Consider the following 20949-nt stretch of genomic DNA (forward strand, 5'->3'; position numbering starts at 1 on the left):
GCCTTCCCTGGGGGGAGGGGATGGCGCGGAGGGAGGGGGCTGGCGGTTCCTGGAGATGCCAGAGAAAGGAAGTTCCGGGACCCTCCCTGCTCTAGTGCCCACCTCCGCTTCCTGCCTCATGCTGCACCTTGTCCCCAGAGCCAGGACCCCCCCATCGGCTTGGGAAATGTGACCTTTACTCTGGGGGGCCTGGCCCTGCAGGCCCCAGCCTTCTTTCAGGTCTGGGGGGCCCCTGGGGCCTCTGACCCTGACCCCCACCCAGGCCAGGCTCTGGAAGCCGGCCCTTGGGACTGCGCCGCGGGCACAGTGGGCATCTGCACCCGCCCCACCTGTGCCTGGGCTCTGGCCCTTCCCTACAGGGCGCTCACCATGGCCCCGCCACTCCTGCTGCTGCTGCTGGCCAGCGGAGCGGCCGCCTGCCCACTGCCCTGTGTCTGCCAGAACCTGTCCGAGTCGCTCAGCACGCTCTGTGCCCACCGAGGCCTGCTGTTTGTGCCACCCAACGTGGACCGGCGCACAGTGGAGTTGCGGCTGGCTGACAACTTCATCCAGGCCTTGGGGCCGCCAGACTTTCGAAACATGACAGGGCTGGTGGACCTGACGCTGTCCCGAAATGCCATCACCCGCATCGGGGCCCGTGCTTTTGGGGACCTGGAGAGCCTGCGCTCCCTGCACCTGGACGGCAACAGGCTGGTTGAGCTGGGCACCGGCAGCCTCCGGGGCCCCGTCAACCTGCAGCACCTCATCCTCAGCGGCAACCAGCTAGGCCGAATCTCGCCCGGGGCCTTCGACGACTTCCTGGACAGCCTGGAGGACCTGGACTTGTCCTACAACAACCTGCGGCAGGTCCCCTGGGCTGGCATCGGTGCCATGCCCGCCCTCCACACCCTCAACCTGGACCACAACCTCATTGATGCACTGCCCCCGGGCGCCTTTGCCCAGCTCAGCCAGCTCTCCCGCCTCGACCTCACCTCCAACCGCCTGGCCACGCTGGCGCCTGACCCGCTCTTTTCCCGGGGGCGCGACGCAGAGGCCTCGCCTGCCCCCCTGGTGCTGAGCTTCAGCGGGAACCCCTTGCACTGCAACTGTGAGCTGCTGTGGCTGCGGCGGCTGGCCCGGCCCGACGACCTAGAGACGTGCGCCTCCCCTCCGGGCCTGGCCGGCCGCTACTTCTGGGCGGTGCCCGAGGGCGAGTTCTCCTGTGAGCCCCCCCTCATCGCGCGCCACACGCAGCGCCTCTGGGTGCTGGAGGGCCAGCGGGCCACGCTGCGGTGCCGGGCCCTCGGCGACCCTGCACCCACCATGCACTGGGTTGGCCCCGATGACCGGCTGGTTGGCAACTCCTCCCGAGCCCGGGCTTTCCCCAACGGGACCCTGGAGATTGGGGTGACGGGCTCCGGGGACGCAGGGGGCTATACCTGCATTGCCACCAATCCTGCCGGTGAGGCCACAGCCCGGGTAGAGCTCCGGGTGCTGGCCTTGCCCCACGGCGGGAACGGCAGTGCTGAGGGGGGCCGTCCGGGGCCCTCGGACATTGCTGCCTCAGCCCGCACTGCTGCCGAGGGCGAGGGGACACTAGAGGCTGAGCCAGGTGTGCAGGTGACAGAGGTGACCGCAACCTCAGGGCTGGTGAGCTGGGGGCCGGGACGGCCAGCAGACCCCGTGTGGATGTTCCAAATCCAGTATAACAGCAGCGAGGACGAGACCCTCATCTACCGGTGAGGACGCATTTTGCAGCCCGCAGCCCCAGCTTCGCTCCCAGCTGCCCTCTGAGCCCCTCCCCACCCCTCTGCGACTCTGCCATTTCCACACACCCCTCCCCAGCTTCTGAGCTGTCTGCAGGGGGAGGTGGGAAGTGCCCCAGGAGGTCTCTCAGTCCAGGCTTCCCGGTGTTTGGTCTGTGTGCGGAAGCACGAGCCTGGGCCACGCGCACGCCTTCCTTCTGGCTCCAGCCACATGTCTCTACACCACCTCCCCGGCTTGCCCGGGGCTCGTGCGTCCACACACACGCGCCTGTCCGTCCCATGCACTGTCCCCAGCGGCACACACACATGCCTGTCTTGGCTTCTCTGCCTTCTTGAGTAAACAAATGTGGGCCATGTGGTCCTAGGGGAGGCGAGTGTTCTGAGGTGGGACCTGGGAGTCTGTGGTGAGGGGTGGACGGTGAGGGGTGGTGGCTAGGGAAGAGCATGGACCTGGGCTCTGACCACCCACCCCTGCCCGCAGGATTGTCCCGGCCTCCAGCCACCACTTCCTGCTAAAGCACCTCGTTCCTGGTGCCGACTATGACCTCTGCCTGCTGGCCCTGTCACCTGCCGCCGGGCCTTCCGACCTCACAGCCACGAGGCTGCTGGGCTGTGCCCACTTCTCCACGCTACCGGCTGCACCCCTGTGCCACGCCCTGCAGGCCCACGTGCTGGGCGGGACACTGACCGTGGCTGTGGGGGGTGTGCTGGTGGCTGCCTTACTGGTCTTCACTGTGGCCTTGCTGGTTCGGGGCCGGGGGGCCGGGAATGGCCGCCTTCCCCTCAAGCTCAGCCACGTCCAATCCCAGACCAACGGAGGCCCCAGCCCCACGCCCAAGGCCCACCCGCCACGGAGCCCACCACCTCGGCCCCAACGCAGCTGCTCCCTGGACCTGGGAGACGCCGGCGGGTGCTACGGTTACGCCAGGCGCCTTGGAGGGGCCTGGGCCCGGAGGAGCCACTCTGTGCATGGGGGGCTGCTCGGGGCAGGGTGCCGGGGGGTGGGGGGCAGCACGGAGCAGCTGGAGGAGAGTGTGGTGTGATGGGAAAGGAGTCAGCCCAGGGCAGGCCGGGGAAGGGGCAGAGGGCATGGGGCGGGTAGCTGCTGGGCCCGGTTAAGTCAGCACTGCCAGGGAGTCCCTCCTGATTTGACCCTTGGTACCTCAGGCCCCCTTTGTACTTGGCAGGACAGGGGGCCCTTTCCCTGGTTCTGGCCTCCAGACCCGCGTTCCTCTGACAGGTGCTCACGGCCACCAAGGCAGGGGCTGCAGCCACCAAGTGGGAGTCTTGTTTTTCTTTATAATAAAATTGTTGGGTACACCTCAGTGCTAGCCTTGTCTTGTCCTGCTAGGCTCCCTGAGAGGGGAAGGGGACATGTGGGCCAGTAGAGGTACACAGACAGGGCAGGGTCAGGCCTGGGGCTGCCAGCCCCATAGAGGTGGCCCAAACGGCCCAGGGTGCCCTCAGCCTCATCTTAAGAGCCAGGGGCCTCCTGTCCCAGGTGAGCCGGACCAGCCCCTCGAGAAGTGGAAGGACTGTGCCTGAGCCCTCTGGGCCCTGTGCCTGCATCTGTACGTGGACAGGATGTGACATCCTCGTGGAAGCATGGATGCCAGGATACACAGAGTGGCAACAGGGGCATGGGGGCCATAGCACAGCCCTTCAGGACGAAGGGACCTTGGCTGGCAACACTCTCAGTAGCAAAGTCCTCATGGCTTCCATAGGGGACAACCTCATTCACCATCTCCCAAAGCATCTTCTGGATTTGTAAAATGTTATCCCAGAGGGACTGGAAAAGGCTTGGAATCCCACTGCCCTATCAGCCCCAAGACCTTCTGGAAGGTTCATCAGTGCTAGAGGCCCTGAGCTCCCAGTGTTCCACTGATGCCCCCTCCCCAACACCCTGTGGCTTTGCTCTGGGCTTGTCTGGAAAGATTGAGTCAAACCCTTGCTGGACACTGGAGGGGCAAACACCAAGGGGAGTGGGGGGGCCACACCTGCAGGGTCACTGCCCTGCTTCTATTCCCTACCCCAAGAAGCTGCAGTCTGGGGGGAGTGAGCATGCCCTGCTCTGCCTCCTCTCGACCCAAGATCCCTGCTGGCCTCTGGGCCTGGGCACAGCCTCTGTCAGCCTCTGGACAACCACGGCTCCCAAGCATCAGCTGGGAGGGATCCCTGCTCCGGACACCCATGCTGGCAGACGCGTGGCTCTCCGTGGCACACAGCACCCCAGATGCTTTAAGAACACGCAGGTGCCTGGGCCCCACTGTGGAGGGCAAACATGGGCTCCCTACGGCCTGTGATGGTTCCCCAGGCCGTGGTGGCCACGGTACTGTGCCAAAGGTAACAGGGCGCAGCCCAGGGAGAACTGGAACAATAACGTGGGCGCATACACGTGTGCTGGCCAAGCTCACACACTGGTGGGTTTGCACAGTGTTCACACACGTGTGCGCCTGCCCTCCCAGCCGCAGAACACATACCTGGATGTGGCCCAAGAGAGATCCTGATTTAAATAAATGAAGCAAGGTCCTCAACAGAACAGCAGGAAAGCGTGAACCCTCCAAGGGGCCGTGGGGAGAAGGTAGAGGCGGCACGGGGCTGCGGGGAGGGGGGCCCATGGCATACAAGACGAGAAAGAGCAAGGAGCTGCCAGGGGCCAGGTGCGGGAGGCTCTAGATGTGGCAGGAGCCAGGAGCCCAGTCAGGGTGCACATTTCAGCAGGACTCTGGTGCCCCAAGGAACCAGAAACACGTGTCCTGCAGCTGGCCTTCCCAACCTTCCTCCTTGTGAGCCCTATGGCCCAGCCTCCATTCTCTGCCCTCAGGGCTCTAGGGCAGGAGGTCCTCAAGAGCCTGCTAGGCTGGGGACTGGTGGAGGGTCCGATGGCCTAGGGGCACAAGCACAGGGGCCAGCGGCAGGCACTGGTAAGGACGACCGAACAACATGGGCAGGCGGGTGAAGGGTGGGGTAGTCGGGCCCCATACTGGGGTCATGCTGCATACTGGCCACCCGGCCCCAAAAGCACCCCTAGTACACCATGTTGGGAACACCAAGGCCCCTCAGAGAGCAGCAGGTTGAACACAAGACGTCACAACACATCTTTGTACGTGCGCAGCAAACAACCCCTAGACCAGGAGCCCTGAGGCTTCCCATGGGAGAGCACAGGGAGAGCACAAGCCTAGGGAACAGCGATCCGCTCTGAGGTGGGCCAAGGGCCTGAGGGGAGACAGCTGACCCAGCACTGGCCCCGCAGGTTCCCTTCCTCCTTCCCTCCCAAGTGCTTTTTCAAAAGGCATCTGCACCCACCAGGGCCCTGCCAGAGCCACACCAGCAAGTGAGAGGACGGGCTGAGGGCACCGTGAGAGGACAGTGCCTCCCACAGGCCCTGACCCCACCGGCCAAGGCTCCCAGGCAGGACCGGAGGCAGCCAGGAGGAGAGGGTGACACGAAGGGGCCATCGGCCAGCACCCCAGGGCACACCGTGCATGACAGGCCAGGGAGGGCATCCTCTGCTTTGGGCATCATCCCCTGGGCCCTCCCAGGACAGGATGAGTAGCGGTCCTACCCAGCAGCCACCCCTCACTGGAGGCCTGGGCGCAAAACCCACTAAGGGCAGAGCCCCCCTCTCCCTGTGCCGCATAGTGTCTGCTGGCAGCACGTGCCCCAGCGATGCCCACAGGGACTCAGGCAGTGCTGGGCTCAAGGACAAGAAAGAGTGTGGCTGGGGTTTCGTCTCCAGCTACAGACATGGGGGAATCGAGGCCAGACAGCATTTCAGGGCCTTGCCTGGCAGCTGGGCCCGGTGCCTCCCTCTGCCCTCGCTCAGGCCTCCAGCTACAGCGTCCCTTTCCCGCTGTCCCGAAGGCACTCAACACGATGCTCGCGCCAGGCCAGGGGACGAGGGCAGTGAGGGCAGACGGGGGTCTCATTTTATGCAAAGTGACCTCATCCACACAGGCTTGTGCTCTCTCACCCAGGGTTTTCTTGGGATTCAGAGCTACCTGGAGAGCTTGTTCAAAACGCAGGCTCTGGGGCCCCCACCCCAACCTGTGGGATCAGAATTTCTAGAAGGGAAGCCTGTAACATGTGGACTGAACACGAGGGCAAGAAGGAGCGCGGGGCTCCCCAAAGCAATACTCCTGGCTCTGGCCGAGGGCCCCCCAGCACCTGAGGAGCTCAGGCCCACCCCCAGGGCGGCTGAGGGGCCTGGCACGAGCAGAGGCAGAACAGCCAGGAGAGTCCATGCGCAGCAAAGGGATGGGACTGGGGTGGGACTGAGAGCGACCAGAAGGCAGGCAGAGCCTCCAGCCTCTCACCTTCACGCCTCGGACTCGGAACTCGGCCAGGGCTCTGCTCATCTTGGTGGCAGCCGTGGGGTGGTCTTTGCCGTGGGCAATGACTTTGACGAGCAGGGAGTCATAATGTGGAGAGATGACAGCCCCTTGGAATGCAGACGCATTATCCAGGCGGATGCCCATGCCCTCTCCGCTCCGGAACACCTGTGGGCAGAGGTGAGCAGAGTTAGGAACTGGGTCGGGAGCAGGATTCCAGATGTGGCCCCCGGCCCGGCTGGACACATGTGGATGTGGCAGGGTGCTGGGCCTAGCACAAAGGTGCCAAGTCTGGCTAGGGAAGTTCTGCCTTATTTTAGCCAGTGAAGCCAGGGGCATCCCACCTTCTCTGGCTGCTACACAGTCACTGCTTCCTTCTTCCTGAGAGGAGCTGGCAGGGGAGGGGGCAAGAGAGGGTCCAAGGGAGGACCTGCCCTGCCAGCCCCAGGGCTGCAGGCCCAGAGCCCAGGGCTGACGCAGAGCTCAGAGGAGCATGGAGAGGGACCCCGGGCAGGCAGGGGCCGGATCCTCCCCCGACCTTCCACCCACCTGCCTGACCAACCCTCTCGCCTCTCACATTCATTCATCCCACAGACATTTGTCCCCACCACATGCCAGGCACTGGGGTGAGCAGCTAAAAGAGGGCCCTTGATCACAAGGGGTTCCCAGCCTGCTGGGCAAGGGGGTGGACAAACAAGGAAAACCGGACTGGTAACAGGGACACTGCAGGATGTGAGCAGGGCAGGGAGGGAAGAGAGGCCAAGGGGTTTTTGTTTTAACATCACAGTGAAGTGATGGGAAAGGCCTCAGTGTCCCCCCACTTTTCCTTCCTTCCAAATGGGGAGAATGGGAGGGAAAAGGAGGGAAGGCAGAGGAGATACTAAGAGCAGGGAGAAGGGCCAGACGCGCGGAGCTCTCAGGAGAGCAAGTGCATGCCCAGAGAGGGAAGCAGGGCAGAGGAGGAGGGGTCCTGGAGGCAGAATCGTGGGGGAGGGCAGAGGTCCTCAGTTAACAGTTGGATGGAGACAGGGTCCTGGGAGGACAGAGGTTCGGGATGTCTGGGGTAACAGGTACACATGTAAATATCCGTGATGGGGCCAGGGGTGAGTCCCTGCAGGGAGGGCCTGCACCCAAACCAGGGGACCACTGTGACGCAAGGGGGAGGAGGACGGGGAGTTGGAGGGACAGCCCAGGGGGCTTGGGGCACCCACCACACCATGTTTCTGCTTCTAAGGGACACAGGCCTGTGTTCGATAAAAAGAACTTAATAAAATATTTAAGGGTGAACACTCAGCTGTGAGCAGGAACTGCCAGCTAAAAATATTCTGTGGTAAACCAGGCTCAGAGGAGCCAGGCCTTGGAAGTGGAGGTGGCGGAAGGCAGTGGCGCGTCGCAGGGCTGCCCCTTTCCCGCTGCGGGCAGAGAAGTCAGGGGCCCCCCCTCACCCGCTGGACAGCACTTCAGCCTTCAGGCTGGCCCCCACTCATGGACTTGGATAGTTCCAGAAATGGAATGCCAGTGGCAGCTCTCTGCCTCAAGCCTCCCAGCTCTGCAACTTTCAGAATCCAGATCCTCCCTTTCCCTCCCCACATCACTTGTTTCTCAGAAGCCCAGGATCTGTCTCCACATCATCCTGGCCCTCTCCCTGGGCCAGAACCTGAGCTCCTGCACACGTCCTGCTTCCTTGGAGGCTCAGACCAGATGGGAAGCAGTAACGCAGCAGAGCTGGTAGCAGTGCTGCTGAAGTGTTCTTAGCCAGTGTGAGCTAGAGGGCCAGGGGACGGGCACCCCAGCAGTTCAGAGGGCGCCTGCCCCAAGCTGGCTGGGAGTGGGGAGGGGCGGGGAGCACAGGGGAGGGCTGTCTGCGCTGAAAAGAGAGGGGGTGCAGGAGATACTCCCGGGGCCGGAGGCACCACAGGGCCCTCTGCCACGTCTGCCCACTCAGCACCTGGCGGCCCCGAGCCTGCCTCCTCCTTGCCCTCCACCAGCTCCCTGGCTCCCCCATTGATCATTAATGGACCCCTTGCTCAGCAGGGCCCCTCCACTGGGACATCTGGGCCCCAGTCCTTTGCAGCAACCCCTGGGTCCTGACTTGCCAACCACACTCCCTCAGACCAAAGGCAGGACAGAGGCCACTACTCTTTGGGCCGTCGTAAGAAGCCAAAGTCAAGAGCCTAGGCTTCGTTTCTGGGGAACCTACATTTGGCTCCACCCAACCGGTCTGCTCCCTGTTCCGCATGATTCACTCGCTGTTTTCTTAATCTGTGCTCATGGCAGTCTCCCCCTGGAATGCTCTCTCCCTTACCCTTAGACAGAGGCGGCTCCTGCATCCCCTCAGCTGGCCCAAGCGAGGGCTCTCCCTCCCCGCCGGGCCCACAGGAGGGTCTCCCCACCCAGACCGAGGTCAGTGCACGCTCCATGGGAAGGCTGGCGTACCTCGATGCGGCCAGTGTCCGGCTGGAAGCTGCGCGCAGGGTCCTCCGTGGTGACCCGGCACTGAATAGCACAGCCGTTGATACGGATATTCTCCTGCCGCAGGCCCAGGTCAGGAAGGCTCCGGCCCTCGGCCACATGGATCTGGGCATGGACCAGGTCCACACTACAGGGGGGCAGGGAGGAGCAGAGTGTGAGGCAGGCCATGGATGGTCCCCACCCCTGCCTGCTGACTCTTCACCGGGCCAGGAAGCAGGCTCCATGCAGCCAGAGCAGCCACCCCCGCCCTGTGCCCACCGGGGCCGGAAACTCCAGGCAGTCTGAATAAGGAGGTGGCAGCAGGACAGGGGCCAGCTGACATATCTGCATCTACCCACTGTGGTACCCACCACCAAATGACCCCTCCCCATACTCTGCCCTACTTTTTCCCTAGGGTCTCCCTGTCCTCTCGCCTCCCCCAAACCCTCCCTTGATCAAGCTGGACTTGAAGCCTCAGAGGCTCCATGCAGAGAGCAGTATGCACTACACCCTGACAGAGGCAGGGGGCGGTTTGCAAGAGAGCCGGGTTGTGAGCGCTGGGCTTGCTGAAATGGGAACCACAAGCTGTTGGGAGGGCCCATGAGGGGATGTGCCACGGTGAGGGTGCTGTCGTCCCGGGATCTGTGCCGCGGCTGGGCTTGTGCCCGAGACCCCACCCCACAGAAGACCCTTGTGCACAAAACTCTCCAAATGTGCATGATTTTATGAGCTCAGCCTCACTGACTGCCATGCTCCTAAGGACAGGACAGGTCCAAGAGGAACAGCTGTTTCAAAAAAAACAGGAACAACTCAAGGTTTCAAATATATTGTCACTGAGGCTTGTGACAGGTATAGCCTGTACACGGCACCGGCAGATTTCCCCCGGTGCCCCGTCGAGCACCTGACAGTAGCGACGATGACTACCGTGCATCCTCATGTCCACACAGCATGGATTCAGGCTGTGCTCTTTTCAAGCTTGATCTCCACCATGATGCTCTGACAGTCTGTTGTTCCCATCAGAGGAGGAGCCTGAGGGTCAGAGAGGCTGCAGCTCACCCAAGCTTTGCGTGGACAGTGGCCGGGGAGGAACCTGCACCCTGGTCTGTGGCCCTCTGACACAAAATCCCTACTCCCGAGCAAGCACAGACTTCCATCCTTAACACAGCAGGCTTGTGGCAGGCCCGAGACGGACAAGTTTATAGCGGCACAACTGGGCAAAGTCTCGTGGAGCCAGAATCTGAAGCTGGAGCATCCACCTCAACGCAGCCTTTACCTCGAGAGAACAAGGAGTCTGGAAGCCTCTGTGCACCTGCCGGGCAAAGGCAGGAGCCCCCACAGCATCCTCAATCTCGGGGTGGGGGGGAGGAACAAACTGTCAGAAAAGTTCCAGGGTGAGATGGACCGGCCCAAAGCCAGGGCTTCACACTTAAATGGCTCAAAATATGATCTTGAAACAACTGTGGTTTATAAATTGGGCAGATTCTTCAATGTCTCTACTCAATGCTTGTGGGAACACAAACCGATAAAAGCAATCTGGGAGCCTGTAGTGGGCTTCGCTCAGGTAGCCACTGGTGTCTATCCCCAGAACTCTTCAGAGGGGAAGGGAAAGATTTTGGCACAAAGATGGTAACTGACCACCCTTACCAGCCGCAAAAACCAGAAACGACCTGACTGTCTAGCAACGGAGGGCTACGTACCTAAGTTATGAGACATACACACCTACAGTTCTGGAAAGAACAGTGGCCTGGAGGATGCTTTCAACTAATATTAATTTTAAAAGTAGAACAGAAATTCTGCACATAACATCTCAATTGTGTCACGCTATTTATATTGTCCAAATAAATAAAGAGGGAACAAAAGCAGGAGAGTTACAGCAGGCACCAGCGAAACACGGGAGATAGGACCCTCCCCCAGCACATCCGGCCCGAGCCGCCTCAGCATCCAGGTTCTGAGGGTGGGGGTCTGAATCTTTTTTTATTTACTCCTTAATTCTTACAAAAGGCATATAATGCTTTTCTTCCTTTCCTTCTTTCTCTTTCTTTCTTTCTTTCTTTTTCTTTCTTTCTTTCTCTTTCTCTTTCTCTTTTTCTTTCTTTTCTTTTCTTTTTTCTTTTCTTTTCTTTCTTCTTTCTCTTTCTTTTTTTCTTTCTTTTTTTTTTTGCAAGGAATCTTAAGCAGGCTCCATGCCCAGCGCAGAGCCAGACGCAGGGCTCCATCCCACAACCCTGAGATCATGCCCTGAGCCGAAATCAAGAGTTGGATGCTTGACCCACTGAGCCACTCAGGTGCCCCACATGTAATGCTTTTCTAATAATAATTTTTGTAAAAAGTACCTAGATCCCTGACTGCTCCCTAGCACAGCAGAGATGCGCTGAGCTCCCAAGGAGCCACTGATGCGGATTTTACTGGAAACCTGGAAGCTGCCCCTTCCCAGAGGCTGACGCCCCCACCGCGCCCCGAACCACTCACTCGGTAATCTCCTCGGTGACAGTATGTTCCACCTGCAGGCGGGAGTTGACCTCAATGAAGTAATGCTTGCCGTGTCTGTCCACCAGGAACTCCACCGTGCCCGCGTTCTCGTAGCCCACCTGCGGGGTGGCCGGGTCAGTGGGGGCTGCACTGATGGGGCCTGGCGGCCACTCCAACTCACCCACAGCCATCGGGCCAGTTCCAAAAGGAACAGACTGCTGCATGCCCTGTTCCAACGGGCGGCACAACCAGCCCTCTCCCATGGGGCAAGCGCCTGCAGCCCATGCAGCCCACGGCTGGGCCCCTGCGTGGCCGGCTCCCCAGGACTCCACCCAAGCCTCTGACGGCTGCACCTGGCTTATCTGGGGCAAGACGTCAGGAGGTGTCACCGGCCCCAGACTTGGCACCCTCTCCTCGGAGAATAGGCCCCGCCATGCCTATCCCGGCCTCTGCTGGACCTTCTCATTCTCAGAGGGTTTTCAGAAAGTTCCCCTCTGCTCTACTCGTCACCACCTCTGGCCATGACCCGAAGAGGTGTCCTCTGAGAGGAACCAACAGTGATGATTCTAATGCAAGATTCAACCCTCATTCCCGTCTCACTCTGGTCCTACCAAAACCACAGAACAGTCTTCAGTCAACTCCCTCCAATCTGCTATAGAGTGACACGTGGCCTACACCAATAAATTAGACCCAACTCCAAGTAAGATTACTCCTCTTCTTAAGTAACCCAAATGTCAACTCTAAATTTGACCCTAACCAAGCCTCTTATTAACTGTGGCTGAAACCTCTCTGCAGAGCGCTGACCCTGTCTTTCAGCTGGGGAAGGTCACAGAATCATCTACTGCTCGACTAGAGGTCTGAAGGAGCACAGCTCTGGAAGGAGAGCAGGACCAGGGCCTACCCCGTCTGCTGGGAAGGCAGATATGAGAAGATGCTCTCACTCAGGGCCCCGGGAAAGGGAGGCAGGGGTGGGGGCAGGATGCCTGGACTCTGCAAGGGTGTGGGCTCAGAAGAACAGCCAGCAGGACCCCTGCTACAGGCCTGGACACAGCAGGTGCTCTCCAGGGCAGGCCTGGGGTAAGTCACTGCTGGGGAGCCAGCTGCCATCTCCCGCCTCCATGCCCCAGTAGAACAAAGACTGGCAGAGGAGGGCCTGAGGATTCAATGGGGGGCAATAAATGTGATGCAAGGGACGACTGAGAATGAATGAGAAGAAATGTCTTAATAATGTTTCTTAATCTTGACAGAATCCACTGAATCTCATTCCTTTTGTTTCAGGGGTTAGTCAGTGCCATGCAGAAACCCCATCTGGGCAGAGGAAGTGGCCAGGGGCCTCTTTCCCTCCCTCTTCTCAGCCTTTCTGGACTCCAGGCTTGGTCTCTGGGCCTGGCACCTCTGCTCTCACACAGTGAGGGTCCCAAGGACCCTGTGTCAGCCCTTTCTCCTCCCAGACAGTCCTTACCACTCCCTCCCAGAGCCAGTCACTCTGGGCCTCCCTGCCCCCTAGCAGACTGTCCACATCCGGACAGGACCCCTGGCAAGAGGCCTAAGCTGGCAGGAGCTCAGAGGGAGCCTCTAGGAATAGGCTCCTTATCTCCACGTGGGAGACTATCCCCGAACCCCCCTGCCCTTCACCTGCTTAGCAAGTTTAACAGAGTCACTGGTGAGCCGAGTCCGAAGCTGGGGGTCCAGGTGGGCGGCAGGGGCAATCTCGACCACTTTCTGGTGCCGCCGCTGGATGGAACAGTCTCGCTCATACAGGTGCAGAATGTTCCCATACTGGTCTCCTACAGTGAAAGGGAAACTCAGCTTCTCCAGGGATTGAAACACTTTCTAAATACCCACCAGACCCCATACAACTGTTGGGGCTAATCAATGCCTGCTCCCAGCAGTCGGGGCAGCGAGGACAGAAACTGCCACCACCAAGGCCTGGGCCCTGACGAGTCCAGCCTCCACAGCCTGCCTTCCTGGGGGAGGGTCTTCCTGAGGGACAGCTCCTGGAGACCAGTTGTCGTAAGCCCAGAAAGAGCAGGCCTGCTCGGCTCCTCCCTTGGGCGGCAGCCCTGTGAACGCCCCCACTCACCCAGGATCTGCACCTCAATGTGGCGCGGCTTCTCGATGAACTTCTCCACAAACAGCGCCCCGTTCCCAAAGGCGGCCAGAGCCTCCGAGTAGGCCCGGTTGTAGTTTTCCTCCAGCTCCTGAGCGGGCAGGCAAGCAGAACAGACACTGGGTCCTGAAGCTCTGTCTCACCCTCTGCAGGACCCCCACCCGCTCTCAGAACCCCAGGGTCTGCTCTGTGGGTGGCCTCACAGGCCAGCTGGGCTACCTGCTCTTCTCCCAGCCCTGGGCTTCTGCTCACCTCATAGCTGTGCACGACCCTCATGCCACGCCCCCCGCCCCCATAGGCGGCCTTGAAGATAATAGGGAAGCCGTAGGTGTTGGAGAACTCATGGGCCTCGTGCAGGGAGGTGATGGGGGCGTCTGTGCCAGGGACCACAGGGACACCTGTTGGGAGACAGGCACGTGGGTCCTCTGTAACAGGCTAGAATCCCTGCCCAAACCCACCAGCCCCCTCCTCGGACAGCCCCTCTTGAGCCGTGCGGTCCCCAGTGGCTTGTCTGCCACACGCACCTGCGGCGATGGCGATGGCCCGGGCCTCCACTTTATCTCCCATCTTGCGGACCACCTCGGGGCTCGGCCCAATGAACCGGACGCCAGCATCCTGACAGGCCTGGGCGAAGTCCGCTCGCTCCGACAAGAACCCGTAGCCGGGGTGCACTGCATCCACGTTGTTCTCCTATGGGCAGGAGCAGTCAGAGGAGCGCAGCACCTCTCCAATGCCTTCACACAGACCCAGAGCCAACCCCGAGGCTCATGCACCTCCCCCCACCGCACTTGGTGCAAGAACGCACGCATGCATTCATTCATTCATTCACCCATCGCCTTATTCACAGACACACGGGCTGGCCTGGGGAGCAGGCACAGCACACGGGCCCAGCCCGGCTCACCTTGGCCACCTTGATGATGTCTGGGATGTGCAGATAGGCCTGCACTGGGGCGAGGCCGCGGCCGATGAGGTAGGCTTCATCTGCTTTCTGCCGGTGCATCTGGCCTGTGTCCTGCTCCGAGTAGACAGCCACAGTGCGGATACCCAGCTCTGTGCAGGCCCGGAACACACGGATGGCAATCTCACCTTGGGAGGGAGGGGGAAATAGACAAGACGCTAGATTCCTGGGTCCTTACAGAAGCAGAAGCAGGCAGGGAGCTGGTGCGCAGGGCAAGGGCAGAACAGGAACGCTAAGGGTGGGCTGGACACTTTTGGACACGTGGCTCCTCTCGCTCCCCCAAGGGCACTCACCTCTGTTGGCCACCATGACTTTCTTGATGGGCTTATACTCCAGGCGCCGGACATTTGGGGAGGCAGCAGGGGCAGTGGAGGTTCGGCGGATACCCAGAAGCCTCAGGCCCCCACGGACGGTTTGGAACTTCAGCATCTGGGAAGTCAGAGGTGGGTTAGAGCAGTTTCAGCAAAGAAGGCCCCCCAGGAAGAGTGAGGGTCCCAGCCCCCACCCCCACCCCGTCCCATAGTGGCCCCACACAAAAGCCAGCAGCCTCGCCCTCCTCAATTCCTGGCCAAGCTCAACATTCCCTGGGGGGCTGACGACGGGAGCAAAGTCAAACCCAAACAGAACCCAAGCTCACCTCAGCGCTCTAATGACTTTCACAACACTTAGCTCCTAAACCAATCCTGCATGCCCTCAGTGTGCAGTGGTCACAGTTCCCTTTGGTGCCCGCGGTGGGGCCCAGCAGCCTGGCTTTTAGAACCTCCCTGCGCCACACTGGCCCCTGCGTCCCTCCACTGGGGTTCTGCCTGGTCAGGCAACAAGAGTAACGACAGAGCTCTCGAGGAGTCAACCTGCATCAATGTGCCCTCTCGGGAAGCAAAGCCTCCGTTCAGACTTCAGGAGCGCGACTTCACACAGGGGCAGAAGCCCCTTCTCTACTGATGGCTACTTGAAGTGCATTGAACTTCGGATATCACCCCGTGATCTCCCCCTCACAGATCCACTAGCACCCTGATCCTGTGAGATCTGCCTCACGTAACCGGCCCACTGGGAGGGGCATTCTTTCCTGGGGGAGCTGCTGGAGCCCACCACCCTGGCAGACGATGATGGCACACACACCTCAGAGCTCCAACCTCACCACGTCCTGGGCACCGAACGCCTGCTCTGCTTGGGGCCACAGGCAGATCTCAGGTGGGGACAAGGCCCCGTAGAAAGTCCAAACTACCATTCAGGGTTAAGTCAAGAAGAGGCAAAGTGCTGCTTTAGGACAAACACAGCAACAGAGCAGTAAATAGGAGTAGTTAAAAAACCATTAACAGTTTCACCACAGATGAAAGAGAACAGTGAGGTGCCACTTTGCCTTTTAAATTAGCAACAGTGTTGTGAAACAATCAGATTTAGTGCTGGTAAGGCCTCAGGAAGACAGACCTGCAAGGTGAGGTCTGGATATCAGGGCAGCTCTCTGGAAAGCTCCCTGGAAATCCTATCAAGAGCCTTTGAAATATTTAGGCCCTTTGGCTCGGTGGTTACCATTCTAGGAATCCAACCCAAGGAAATATTCTAAAATGGGAACCAAGATGGATGCAGAAAGATGTTCAAAACAGCATTATTTACAAGAGCAAATAATTAGAAGCCACTTAAAGATCCAACGCTAGGGCATCTATACAGACCTTGTCACCTTTACAGTTGATTGTTTGCACAGCTCTGATGACAAGGGGAATGCTTATGATATAAAGCAATGCTACAGAAATTAAAACGGGGAATAATATGATTTCATGAAACTTTCTTTAGGCGAGGAAAATAACTGGAAGGAGCTCTGTCAGACAGCATGTCACTCACTCCCATATTCTAGAAATGGTGCAGTGTGGTTCTTTTCCTTCTTTATGCTTCTCCATACAGTCTGTATCTTCTCCACTGGGAATGTCATTTACAATGAGAGAGCACAACGGAGACATATATGGAAGGGATTAGAAGATCTCTGGGCAAAAAAGCTAAGGGGAACATCTGAATTGTCTCCCTGAGAGAGGTGAAGGACTCCCATATATCCTGCGAAACAACAGGCTGTGAGTGAAGCTGGGCTCCGTCCCCCCGACACACAGTGGGGCCACCTCACCTTCCTCACCTCTTGCCCCAGGTGAGCCGGCGTCGGGTCTTCCTCACCTGTCTACAGGTGAGCAAGCCCCACGTGGCCGGTGCCAGTGGCACCAAGATTCTCAAACCTCCAAAAGTTTCGACTATTTCCAGGGAGGCCCAATCTTTTCTCCCACCTGGGTGGGTTTGTTCCTGCTGCCACTTAGGCACTTACCCCATCGTCCTGTGTGCGAACACCCCCTCACACTCCCCACTCCCTTTTCCAGATACAAAAAGGGATCCCTGGAGGCTGTGCAGAGGGTGGGCACCAACTGCCTCCCAGCTCACAGTGGGGAAAAGAGGGCACCTGAAACAGCCACACAGGCCTCGGAGACCCCCCCCCCACTACGATGTCTGATCCTCACAGACCCTGCAGCCCAGCCTTCCCTGGCAATACCACTTTATACACCAAGGGCTGGGCTCTGGGCTGGGGCGCGAGCCTCCAAATGCCCCTGAACCCGTGTTCAAGCAGATCAGACCCTGAGGTGCAGGAGAGAGCCCGGCAGAAGTTAACAGAGAGGAGAGATCAGGGCCCTCTCCCTGAAGCGAGAGCAGAGGGGAAAGGGGCACAGACAGCAACCTCATCCAGCCATTGGTGGCCCAGCGTGTGTGCCTGGAGTCCACACGCCCGGGTCTGCCCCCAGTTGGGCCTCCCCAAGCTGTGAGATCCGGGACCCGAGGCCTCATTTCCTTGTCTGTGAAACTGGGCAGCACCACCCCCAACCTCGGCGGGTCATCCTGGGGACCACTGAGCCCACGCTCTGAGCACAGAGTGATTGCTGGGCCACCAGCACTTTCCTCCCAGAAGAACAAATGGAGCAAAGGAGCTCCGTCTCCATGCACCCCCGCAGCACCAGGCCCACCACCCCAGTGCTCCTGGCCCTCACTAGTGAGACCCACACCTGGGATGCCACACAGCACCCTCCCCACAGCACTCACCCTGTACCAGCCAGACTCCACAGCTGCTTCTGCCCAGGGAGGCCGTGGGCGGGTGGCTGCTCTGCCTGAGGCCGCTGGTACTGGGATACAAAGGTCTCAGGCACCAGAGTGCTGGCAGCCTGTGTGGTGGCCAAGACTGAAATCAGGGGAAGAGGCGCCCACAGTGGCTCTGGGGCCCGGAGCCAGGAGAGGCAAGAGGTTGGGTCATGAAGGCAGCAGGTGATTCACAGCCTGAAGCCCGCTCCCTTGATCCCCTGGGATCAGGATTGCAAGGGAGGTGGTCTGAGGCAGGATTCCAGCCAGCAGAGGGACAGCAGGCAGGCGGGACTGATAGAGGACAGACTGCCACTTGAGGTTAAAGGCACATAAACATCAGTGAGCGGGCAGAGCTGGATCTGGGGAGGCCAGCAGGGAGGGGCTCAAGAGCATGACAGGATGCAGTCATGCTGCTCCTCCGAGCCTAGACAGAGCCTGGCAGCTCCACTCCTAGCGGAGTCACATACGACCCTGAGCCTACCCCCACCCCCTCCAGCCAACGCCAATGCTAGGCTCCCCGGGACAGGAGGACACAGGGATGAATTAAAACGTCCTCTCATTCCCAGAACATGTCCACCCTTCTTAGAACTTGGCTAGCTCAGCACCCAGCCTCTTCCCTTGTCAAACCTGTCCTACTCTCCTCCTAGACCTGAAACCCAGGGTTGGGGGGGGGGGGCGGTCAGCTGCCTGGTGCTTCCTGAGGCCTTTCCAGAATCAAGTACAGCTGGGGGAAACCTGCAGGACAGAGGTGGGCTGCCTCACAGAACCCTTTCCTCCGGGAAGCAGGACACTTGTGGGTCATGTGTGATGAGTCCATTCTGGGTATGTTGAGCTTACGGGCTCTGGGATGGGCCAAAGGGAGGCGATGAGTGGGCAGATTCCACTGCTCCCTGAATCCCACTCCCTCTCCCAACCTGGGAGGGAGGAGAGGCCCCCTGTGCAGTACTTGGGGGGGAGGGTCGGGTGGAGGCAAGAAGCCGCACTTGTCGCAGGCACCTGGCCAGACCCACCAGTAACACCAGAGCCCCTGAGGTAGGAGCGGAGGGCAGTGGGGAGGCCGCCGGGAAGCAGACTCCCTTCCCACAGCCCTCCTAGAGGGGCTGCCTCTGGCATTAAATGGGGCCTCCTGATCAGAGACGAAGCCCTAGCATTGTGGAGTGACTCGAGTGCCAGCGTCTCCTCACAGTGGCACTTCCCCAAAAACAGCCTCCGGAGTGCTGGCCTTCCCGCAGGCACTGCTCCAGGGGGCATCCTTGTCATCCGCACACCAGGGCAGAGAACAGCCAAAGGTGCTGGTCACAGGTGAGTGGTGTGGGGTTGGGGCCAGGCTCCCACCTTGGATTTTTGGTGGGTGGACAGTAACCAAGAAATCCTCAAACTCACTGACAGTTTGGCTAAGAATCTTCCTTAAAAGCTCCAAGGGCCTTGTGAACCAAACCTGGCATCTTAGAAAGCCCTCACAGTGTCATATCAGCTGACCCTCCCTGACAGAGCTGGAACCCTTGGGCCAGGGAGGCCGCTCTCCCCAAAAGGACAGCCCCACCAGCTGCATCTCCTCAGGAGGAGAGGCCGCTCAGCTGCTGTGAGAGCACAGCGAGCCTCTGGTTCCCCGCCCCAGGCACACCATGTTGCCTTGCTCCACGCTGGGGACGCACATGAGCAAACATCTCCTTCCCTGACCTCAGTGATGGGGAAAGAGAAAAACAACCACCATCAGCCACAGATCCCTTACCCTGGTTTCCTCTCCAGGGAGCTGACAGTCCCAGAGAGGCCTGTTCGCTATTTTCTGCAAATGCCAGCTGACAGATCTCTTTCCTTGGCCTCGGGTTGTGCGTTAGAGACAGGGAAGAAGATGGCTTTGACTCTCACTTGGGACGTGTAAACAGCACCCTGCCAGTAGCATGAGGCACAGTGAAGCTGGGAGCGTCCGCAACACCTGCTTTCTCCCCGCTGCCTCTCAGCATGACTCCACACTTCCTACTTCTCTCTGAGCTTCGATTTCTCCTCCAACACTGGATCAATAAGCTCAGCGTTCTCCTTCGAGAAGGCAGTGATAACAATCAAGTCAGGAAGGTGCTAGAACAATCTGTGGAAGGAGGGAGGGGAAAGGTCCAGACACCTTCTGCCCAGTCTCGATGATCCACCCACTTGGCTTCAAGGACACGCAGCGCTCCCCAAGCTGGGCCTACACGCCAGCCGGCACCGGCAGCTGGGGACCCATGCTGACCGCACACCGAGCGACGCCTCTACCCTACCAGGTACTGTAGCTACGCCGGGTGTTCTGCAGGTACTTACGATTCCTCATCGCACCCTGTACAGATGAGGAACCACACCCCAGGTCACCCAGCAGGGCTGTTTTGAGCCCTGTGTGCATGCTGCCCTCCAGAGCGGGAACTCTGATCCATTAGGGCATATGGAGTCATCACCAACTAAAGGAGTAAGTTGTGGCTTTCATCAAAAGCACAGCACGACAGTTGCTTGAAAACCAAATCCCCAAAACCCCCACCTGATAAAAGCCATGTCACTGGCCTGAACTTCCAGCAGGGCCACCAGTGGCCTCTGCAGGTCCTACCGGGGAGCAGGCCAACAGTGTCCCCACTAAGCTAGGGCAGCTTCAATTTGTCCAATAAATCATCAAAACGTCTAACTACATCTCCCAGGCTGCCTCTTGCAACCAGGAGCAGCACAAAACTCTGCTGTCAGGCCATCCTCGTCCACATTTTGGTCCACACAGTATGGTCACTGTGCTCAGGGTGGGTGTGCTCTCAGCAGAGGAGCCCTGCTGGGACCAGCGTAAGGCAGCCACCTGTGTAGCCACTGTAGCCAAGCATCAGGCCCTGGAACGCTCCTTCAAGGATCTAGACTGCTTCCACCCTAAATATCCCTCATGTAGCAATTCCTGCAGCCTCAGAGGGTAGCTGTGGGCAGGAGGCACACCAGAAGGGAAAGCCATGGCCGTGCTTCGGGGTGCCTGGCTGATGGAGGTTTTGGAAGCCCACAGTCTGGACTGCCTGCCACCCGTTCCCAAGCCCCTCGGCACATCCATGTCAGAGGTGTGGAGGAGGGCAGCCAGAGGGGGTGAGAAGAAGGGAGAGTGGCTCAGAAACAGGCCCCAGGAATCTCCAAATGAACGAACAAGCCTCCCATACATCTACTTCCCTGACCCTCCCAGCACCAGCACCCCCACCAGGCTCCGTCCCTGGCCCCCAGCTGGCCTCAGCAGTGCCAGCAAAAGCACGTCAAAAGCAGAAGGAAGGAGTTCTTGGCAGAGGACTCCAGCCGTGGCAGAAGCGAGCCTCTGATGGATGGGGCCGCTCTTGGGGAGCTTTCTCTCCAGGCAGCTCTGTGCTGTCCTAAACGTGTCCAACGAGGGCCCCAGGGCTAGCGACCAGCAGGGACAGATGAAAGGAAAGGACTCAGCCGGTATCAAAGCGCCCAAGAGAGGCCTGACTAAGGCGGAGTGTCTGGGTAGGGGAGCTGAAGGGAAGACACAAAAACAGTAAGGTGACAGATTAAGAAGAAAGGAGAGCCAGAATACCAAAGTCAGAGATGGGAGTGGAAACAGCAGGTGGCCTGGGGCAGCAGAGCTGGCTCCTACTGGAGTGGCCGCCATGGTTCAGAGCCACGCCAGCATAGCTCCACAAGCCCTTGATTTAAGGCAGTAGGGAGAGGAGAAGAGGGTGGGACAGCCCCACTGAAAAAAATGGTGCTGCGTGGGCTGCTGGGATATATAGGCAGGGGGATGGAGCAGGCTCAGAGAAAGGCGGCGAGCCAGGGGTC

The 20949-nt window shown here is 59.5% G+C and overlaps 2 protein-coding genes across 7 annotated transcripts in view; one reads left to right on the forward strand and one right to left on the reverse strand.

Annotated features, from left to right (window-relative positions):
* PC (pyruvate carboxylase) overlaps positions 1–20949 on the reverse strand; it is a 100460-nt gene that overhangs the window by 8411 nt on the left and 71100 nt on the right. For all 6 annotated transcript variants that reach the window (XM_011235477.3, XM_019808538.2, XM_034644621.1 and 3 more), the window contains 9 exons: positions 14358–14493; positions 14008–14192; positions 13631–13796; positions 13359–13504; positions 13080–13197; positions 12632–12783; positions 10997–11115; positions 8513–8675; positions 6062–6244 (listed from right to left, as the gene is read on the reverse strand). In XM_011235477.3, the coding sequence (XP_011233779.1) occupies positions 6062–6244; positions 8513–8675; positions 10997–11115; positions 12632–12783; positions 13080–13197; positions 13359–13504; positions 13631–13796; positions 14008–14192; positions 14358–14493 (1368 nt within the window). The remainder of the gene's footprint in view (positions 1–6061; positions 6245–8512; positions 8676–10996; positions 11116–12631; positions 12784–13079; positions 13198–13358; positions 13505–13630; positions 13797–14007; positions 14193–14357; positions 14494–20949) is intronic.
* Positions 16–3063, forward strand: LRFN4 (leucine rich repeat and fibronectin type III domain containing 4). The gene is made up of 2 exons (XM_034644622.1): positions 16–1718; positions 2227–3063. Exons 1-2 carry the CDS (start codon positions 370–372, stop codon positions 2786–2788), a joined length of 1911 nt encoding a protein of 636 aa, XP_034500513.1. The 5' UTR covers positions 16–369; the 3' UTR covers positions 2789–3063.

The sequence above is a fragment of the Ailuropoda melanoleuca genome, chromosome 16, assembly GCF_002007445.2.
Source record: "Ailuropoda melanoleuca isolate Jingjing chromosome 16, ASM200744v2, whole genome shotgun sequence".
Classification (NCBI taxonomy): Eukaryota; Metazoa; Chordata; class Mammalia; order Carnivora; family Ursidae; genus Ailuropoda; species Ailuropoda melanoleuca.

Coding starts and splice junctions, on each gene's coding strand:
- LRFN4 (XM_034644622.1), top strand. CDS start 370: ATGGCCCCGCCACTCCTGCTGCTGCTGCTGGCCAGCGGAGCGGCCGCC. Junction 1,719..2,226: donor GACGAGACCCTCATCTACCG/GTGAGGACGCAT, acceptor CCCTGCCCGCAG/GATTGTCCCGGCCTCCAGCC.